This window comes from Triticum dicoccoides, chromosome 5A, assembly GCF_002162155.2.
Source record: "Triticum dicoccoides isolate Atlit2015 ecotype Zavitan chromosome 5A, WEW_v2.0, whole genome shotgun sequence".
Classification (NCBI taxonomy): domain Eukaryota; kingdom Viridiplantae; phylum Streptophyta; class Magnoliopsida; order Poales; family Poaceae; genus Triticum; species Triticum dicoccoides.
The window spans coordinates 606,339,532-606,347,641 of NC_041388.1; the positions used below are offsets into that span (position 1 = coordinate 606,339,532).

General features: G+C 43.9%; 1 protein-coding gene across 3 annotated transcripts; it reads right to left on the reverse strand.

The window, feature by feature from the left end:
- Nucleotides 1-1,959: 1,959 nt before the first annotated feature.
- LOC119303338 (DNA-directed RNA polymerase III subunit RPC8-like) lies at nt 1,960-7,706 on the reverse strand. Of its 3 annotated transcripts, none has more exons than XM_037580456.1 (8): nt 7,445-7,706; nt 6,095-6,253; nt 5,874-5,969; nt 3,802-3,889; nt 3,234-3,297; nt 2,574-2,643; nt 2,384-2,473; nt 1,960-2,238 (listed from the first exon to the last, which is right to left on the reverse strand). In XM_037580456.1, exons 2-8 carry the CDS (start codon nt 6,203-6,205, stop codon nt 2,125-2,127), a joined length of 633 nt encoding a protein of 210 aa, XP_037436353.1. In that variant the 5' UTR covers nt 6,206-6,253; nt 7,445-7,706; the 3' UTR covers nt 1,960-2,124. The 3 variants fall into 3 exon arrangements, with proteins under 3 accessions (XP_037436353.1, XP_037436354.1, XP_037436352.1); XM_037580457.1 differs by having other exon boundaries at nt 6,095-6,206; nt 7,369-7,706; XM_037580455.1 differs by having other exon boundaries at nt 7,369-7,706.
- Between the last annotated feature and the right edge of the window lie 404 nt (nt 7,707-8,110).

Below are 8,110 nucleotides of genomic sequence, written 5' to 3' on the forward strand. Positions count from 1 at the left end.
TACCATCTATTTATGTATGAGACTTATGTCTATTCTATGTATGAGACAAATGACTATGTACCTATGTATGAGACTTATGTCTATTCTATGTATGGGTGATGAAAATGCTCCGGATCCACCGGTGAAATCTCAAGCAAATAGAGTGGATCTAGGGGGGTTTGTGAGGGGGAGAGAGAGGGAAGAAGGTGAGTGGGGGAAAAGAGTGGTGGTGGGGCCCACAAACCAGCCCCTCCCCACCTTATCCACCACACAGGACCCTACCGCCAGAGGGTCTGGCGGTAGGCTTCAGTAACCTACCGCCGTACCCGATGGCGGTAGGCCCTTTTCCACATCAGCGTCTGCCAACGGCCATCAGTCGCCGTCAAAGGACCTACCGCCAGAGGGAGCCGCGGTAGGACATGCAAACCTACCGCCAGACCCCCTGGCGGTAGGCAAAAGGGTCAGATCCCGAAATATTTTCGAACGGGGTCAGATCCTGATTTTGTTTGCAAAAAGAGTCAAAACACGAAATTTTGCCGCGGGGCGGTGGCTCTGACAGGTCGAGAGTTGTGAATTGGAGGCTTTTCAGAAGAAAAAAAGATATTGTGGGCCAAGTAATAAAAATATTAATAAATAAATAAAGACATGCCAGCAGCATGTTATATTTGATTAATTAATATCGAGAAAAACAAATGTCAGTTCAGTGGATAGACAACTGGACGTAGAACGATTAGTACAAATAAAATTGCATTAAAAAGCACACTAGTCTTCTTCCTCGGATTGTACGTCGTCATCCGCACCGAACCAAAAGCAAAGAAAAACGACACATGCAAACGCCCGCGCCATATTAGATTTTGAAGACCACAACTCGCAAAACATCTACATCAGCACCGGTTGGCATAGATCCGAGGTCTGCCATGGATGGTGCCACGCCCCTGTTGACTTCACTAGACAGCGCGCATCTATAACTCGGCCTAACAAAAATGAGCTCCAAATGGCTGACATTTTTCACATATTGTAACCACACTTTCAATTTTGGACTCCCCATTTTCATACAACATCATGGAACATTAGTTTGATCTATCGTACATAGATAAAAGTATAGATAGTAAAGTAGCTAAACTACTCGTCATCGAATATCTCGATCACCTCCTTGCCGGAGCAACCCACCTCATGGTCATTGGCAGCCGGGTGAAACGCCGTCACCTCCTCGCCGTCCTCCTTGTCCACGAAGAGCTACTCGCGCTTCATGTCTGTCTCGTGGATGAAGCGGCAGTTCACCGTCGCCTTCGCCTTTCAATGGACTCGAGGATGGCCTACTGCTCCACCGTATTCTGCACATGGACGGGCTCGTACTTATGTTGGTGGGTCTTCCGCGGTATGATTTTGTGTTATCTGCTAATTAACCGATACTTATGTGGAGAAATATTCCGGTTCGGTGTCTACATGTACTATATTGATGTTATAATATCACATGTTGACACTTCTTTTTTAGGTGATGAATGAGAGGGTGCGCAGAATTAATATGTTTTTATAGGCCGATTGCTTCAGATTGATTTGAAAAAAAAAATGACCCAGGCAAAATCATGAACCAAATCCAAATTGAATACCTCAATTGATTGGAAAAGCTCCAAAATTTAGGAACATTGTGAATTAAAAATATTTAATGAGAGTGCTCCTTGAGAAACTGTGGACCCAACCAAAATCAGATGGCCTAATTCTAAATTGGAGACTTCAATTGATTGTGTGGTCTTAAAAATTAAGATGCATAGTGTATTTATAGATAAATTGATTGATATGCACGTGCTTGTTTATTTCAGGAATTCTTAGGAGAAGAGCTTTATAAATTGAGGAATGACAGGTCTCTGTACGATGAAACTACGGAGATACAATTGGAGTTGTTGATCACGGAGTCGAAGGAAGCGTATGAAGATAGAGAGAGACTAAAGCTAAGCAAGAAATGGCTGCGAGTTGTGAAGCTGTTGAAAAGACATGGATAAGAGAGAAGTTGCAACCTCAACTAGGATGTATCAAAATGCCATGTGGTATTTCCCATTTCGTGTCTGACCATTCTTCTTCTTTGCTTGCTAGTGAAACTGCGATACTAAAAAGTTGCACAAAAAAGTCCCCACAAACAACTTGCAGCTATTGCTCTTCCTCTTCCTCTTCCTCGCCCTCGCCCTCTTCCTCTTCCTCGCCCTCCTCTTCACCTGCCGCCCACCATGCAATAAGGCCAAGACCATCTCCTTTGATACTTCCCTGTAAAACGATTTATTTACTCCGATCAATTACTCACGAAAGCCGTCGGCAGATGCATCCAGGTCTGGTGTGCCGCCAGAGCGGCGCACGCCGTGCTGTCACCGTATCTCTGTATGATAATACATGCACAAGGAAGAAGACATACATTGATCTGCATCGGAGCAAATGGCTTGTCATCCTCCTTTTGCTCAACTGGTATAGGTGGGTACTTTATGCTAGACACCAGGAATCGTATCTGCACAGAGATTGCAATGATCATAAGCCTTTTTGTGGCTAGTGATTATATGAAATAGTAGCAATTGCTTTGGGTTAAACAAATAAATAGCTTTAGAAACCTCATCATCAATGTCAAGATGAAGTTCATCACCATCTTCAGTCTTCAACGCCCACCTACCGTCCTCCCCCCTGGAAATATATGAACAAGAAATGAGACATACAGAAAATAGAAAATAGAAAACAGAATGTCAGACATAAAATATGTTCCTAGTCAATCATGATTTAGGAAAAAGAAAATAAATCACTTTGTATCTTACTCTAGCTAACAAGTATGCTCTGTAACTAAATAGAAGTGCATATGCTTCCAACTTCCTGCAAACACCATTCCTTTTTTTCCTACACCTCTGTTTTGTTTTAGTTCCTGATGCAATCAGAGTACAGAGAGGGCACCTCTTCATAACAACCTAGCTCTGAGTACATACTAAACTGATGTAGAAGAAGTAAAATAACTGAAATGTTGACCTAAGAATAAACATTCTAATGCTTAATATAATATGGAGTAGAAGTGTTGGAATACACTTCAATTTGCAAATAATACTAGTGACTGATGCTAAGGAGTATTAGTATTGGTCTAGGAGTCCTTATTAGGCTATTTCTCTTTCCTTCTACCCCAAGTCCTTATTAGACTATGTCCCTTTGGGCATGCAATAGAGATATGTTTGCATCCATAACAACTGATATATGCTGCAAATAAAATTACAATCAGAGCAATGTGTTACCTCACTGTGCCAATTTGCATCAAGTGTCCCGGAATGCATATATCGCTGAAAAAATCAAGTGAAACTGAAGAAGGGAAACAGTGTACCAGTTAAAACTCATCATTTTGCATGTAAAGCTTCTCAAATGTAACCAATTACAAAGTGATAACATTATGATTGTCACTAGATCCAAGAACAGGATGGAAGCATGGATCATTTCAATACCCCCAAAAACGGAGTTAAAGGGGGAACGATCTCTCCCTTAACTGTCCGCTGTTAGTTAGAATTGAGACCTCTCCGCGAATAAACGCAGATAACACCCCGGCAGAGTCCTCGTGAGGATTCGAACACGGGTGGGCAGGTTGAACAACCTGAACTCCTGCCATGGAGCTAACCTAATTTTTCATCTTTTGCTTACACATTAGAATGGATAAATCATGATGAAATTATGAAAAGTTTCCCTGTAGTGCAAGATGTTATGAAAAGTAAAGACACAATTACTAGATATAGGCAGATAAATCCAAGCAAGGGGTTACAACTTGCAAACCAATTAGCAAACAATAAATCAAAAGGAAAATAACTAGGTTACCTTGTAAACCCTTCTCATCATATCCACTGATCTTCCCAACAAGAACCTCCCCAATAAAGGGCCTGAACATCAATAACCGAAAGGAAACCTGTCCAAGATGGGGAAAATGTAGGAAATCTAAGCATGATTTCTAAAATGTATAAAACCTCAACGAGGACACACATTTTGTAACAGCAATATCGGAAGAAAGGGCATCCACGATACAAGTTTGACATACTATTCATAGTGAGTCATTGACAACAAGTAGCACACCGGCTAGAAAAAAACTAGATTACCCACTTGAGGCAATTGGATATTGACACCAAAATGGTAAATTAAATAAGTACAAGTTGAGGGGAACTACTGCTATTCAAAACTTTAGTTGTTTAAAACTGCTATTAAACAGTTTATAGTGTCTAAGAGACAAACTACCTAAGTGGCAAACTTATCGTATCAATCCGAAAAGTTCCAGTTCTATGTAAGCACAGCAATCAAATGTAAGGCACTGCTAAGAAAGGCTCCAGGGTAATTACATGAACACCAGTGAGAACCTGCACAGAAAAGGACTAACATACTGGAAATTCAGGTAGCCAACTCAATTGCACAAACTGAAGGGCATTGAAAAGAAATGTAGTGACCCTTTCAGGCATTGACTTGTTCAGAGCTTCCAGAGCATATACTAAGGGTGTGTTTAGTTGCTGTCACCGGGTAGAACGTCACGGGTCCGACCCGTTCCCACAGTCCGTTCTCGCGTTCGGTTAGTCGAAGGAACCAGAACCCACCCGTCCCAGGAACGGAATATTCGCTCATTATGCGGAACGGAGGCATACCTCCAAATCGAGCGGACGACAGGGAACGAGCCCTCTTCCTCTCGCACGCGCCTCTGCCCTATCCTCTGGCGACTCCCCTGTCTCAGCGCCGCCACCCTCCCGTATCTCACTCCCTCGCGATCTGCCACCTCCATTCCTCTCCGGCGCCGGCTTCACTCTCCTCCCCTCCGTCTCTCCTCCGTGATGGCGCGCAACAGCAACTTGGCGGCGACCTAGCGGCGGGTGGAGATCAGGCAGCGACGGGGCGGGAACTACGCAGCGGGGCGGTGAGAGGCCATGGCGTGGGGACCTGCCGACGGCGGCGCGGCGCACAGGGCGGCGCTGGTGCGCGTGCAGACGCCGGCGCGGTGGAGCGACCGGATGTAGTGCCCACCGTGGCACGCCAACTCACTGGAGAACGTCGTGCCGGAGAACCTGCCCCGGCCGTCCGCGCGCTGGAGGTACAACGGCGTCGCGGCCGCCGACAAGGGCATGCTCCTGCGCCCGCGGCGTCGGCCGACGCCATGCTCCCGTTCCTGGCGCTCCGCTCCAACTCTGGCATGGGCTGCTTCTTCCTCTAAATCTAGGTGGTGTAAATTGCAATTAAGTGGGTGATTAGACTAGCTGATTAATTAGCTTAGTTTCTAGAAGAAATAAGCTCTCATATTGGTAAGAGCTGGGAGTAAATACGACCAACATATTGATATCTGTGATGATATTCTTCTGTGTATTTCAATTCATCGCTCGAAAAGAGCTACTAGTAATTAATCATTATTTCTCTGGCTTATTATTGGCCACATGAACGACGCAGCAAAGAAGCCAATATTTCGATATGGTTGTATGACTGAGTATGATAACTTGGCATGTATGGATGTAGTGCACTTGGTTGCTTTTGGGTGTGATGGATGAAGTCGGTACCTTCTGTTGAAATTTGTGTTTGATTGATGTCATACATGTGTGATTCTTGTCAATATATATATTGTTATGTTGTTATTCTACAAAATACAAATGAAATGCTGCCAAAATTTCAAATTTTATGTGGTTCCATTTTTCATTCTATCTCTCTAACCAAACACAGGAACAGAACCAACCCGTTTCACTTTTCTGTTTGAACCAAACACAGAAATGGAACGGACCCGTTCCAGTGGAATGGAACCATTACATTCCGTTCCACTTGGTTCCTCAACCAAACACACCCTAAAGAACATACAGAATTAGTGAGTAGTAACATCTCATATTCCTTAGCAAAGATAAATGGATGGCAAAAATGATAGCACAAATTACTTTATATGTCGAGCAGCCCTCTCCTGGAAAGATGAATCCACCTTCGACGGAAAGAATGTCATAGACGGACACGCAGAGCCCGAGATTTGCAACCACCTGCAGTGCAATTCCAAACACAGATTGAGAAATACATTTAAGAATCATTTGGGTGTAAAAGAATTCTGGAACTGTGAACAAAATCTTGGCATGTACTGATGATTATGTGACTAAGTTCACACTACCTTATCCAGCAAGAGCCTCTCAAGCTCGGCCTTGATGGCGTCGACAAGAGGGCGATTCAGCAAGTGTGGAGGCATCGGCAGGTTGTGCTCAATCTGGCTCAAAACGAACATCCTTCACGTCCAGTAGTGGAGCAAGGAAAATATTAAACCCTGGACAAGCTGCAAGCAGAAATGTCTAACCATATGATGTACCTAACAAGCCATAAAGGCATATAAAATTGAGAGGCACAAGCCTTGGATATTTGAAATAAATATAATCTTCAAAGCTGAGAGCCACGTATCCACAATACTTTCCAAGTAGAACAGGTAAATAACCAAGTAAATTTTCATACAGATAATAAACCAAACTGAATGAATAGATGAGTACATCGACTAATTGCCTATTTTGACTGCATTTTCAGCATCCGAACTGACTAAGAGAATACTGGGAGAATTGAAGCTTTCCCCAAAAGGAGACGCATATTCCCTTAAGTTCTGCGCATTTGCTCTCTTTTCTAAAATGTTTGTCCACTCTTCTCTGATGGTTTATCTGAAGTCAGTTTTACTGAAATGAAATCGCTTAAACTATTTCTGTGATATCTGGTCAGAAAGAAACAATTTGGGGCAGGCCAGATAGTACTTCGTACTTGTGTAATATTTTGGATCATAAACTCTACAAACACACACAACTATAACTAGTCCTCTACTGTATAGTATACACTCTCTACTCTCTAGTGACTCTACTTGGTGACAGCCCTGGCTGAACCGAAGTTCATAAACCAGTCATTTCCCTGGTCAGTTAGCAGTATGGGACTGAAAATTTACAGTGCAGTTCATCTTATCCGAGTCGTGAGCTCCTCCCCCCGCTCCGCCGCTCGTCACCGGCACTGTAGGAACGGCCTGTGGCGGAGTCAGGATTGAAGCAAACCCCGGGCCAAATTTATTTTTTGTCAACATTGAAAAACTTTGGCACTTATGACACCCCAAAAATACCTCATGCAAAAAACATACGAAATAAAGCCCAGTTGCAATAAATCTACAATGCAACCTCGATGCTTAACAATCTAACAAAAGAGAAAAAGCATGACAAAGCTACAAATCATCTATAGTGACGATCAGACAATGCATACACCAATTTCTATTTATGCAAAATGAATCAATTCGAGTTCCACCAACGCATTACAGATACTCACATGCACACTCCGTTCCATTTCAATTTCAGTCCAACATTTAAATCATCTATTCACCGTGACAAATCAGAGAATTCATACACCAATTCAACAAGACCAAATTACCTGCGAGAGTAAGGGCCCCGCGGCGGAAGTAGTCAGCGGCAGGCCACACACAGCCGGCGGCAGCAGAAGGACGTACCCGGGGCGGAGCGGAAGAGTCCTCCGTCGCCTGGTCAGCTGCTCTGCTCGTCGCCGCCGCGGGGAAAGGCCGGCTGGCCGGGGCCAGCAGGGGCGCACGGCGCAAACGCAGAAGCAGTGAAGCACGGCCCGGCTGCACGGGGCACGGCCACCGGGCGGGGGAAGGCCGGAAACGGGGGGACGGCGCCGGCGGCGGACAGCAGAGCACCGGGCGGCGGCGTGCGTGCGTGCGTGCAGCCTGCGAGCGTTAGGTTTTTTTTCTTTTTTTTTGGAGGAAGAGTGCCCCGCTACTCCGCGCATGTGTCGCGCAAACACGCACCAACCTCGCGGCGCTCCCGTGGGTCGGCCCATATTTCCCGGAGTACAATGAAATATATTTTTTGTTCGTTTTTTATCAGTTTTTCGAGCCGTGTTTTTTATATTTAGTCGATCCTCTTAAAATAATTGAATGTTTTAAGAATGTCTGCGAATTAGAAAAAATATTCATGAAATAAAAAATGTTCCACGAATTCAAAAAACGTTCATAAATGTCAAAGATTTTTTTGAATTTCATAAAATGTTCGTGGATTCAAATATATGTTCGTGAATACAAAAGTATTGGCGACCTAAAAAACATAAAATCATGAATTTGAAAATACTAACGTATTAAGAAATTTTCATGGATATG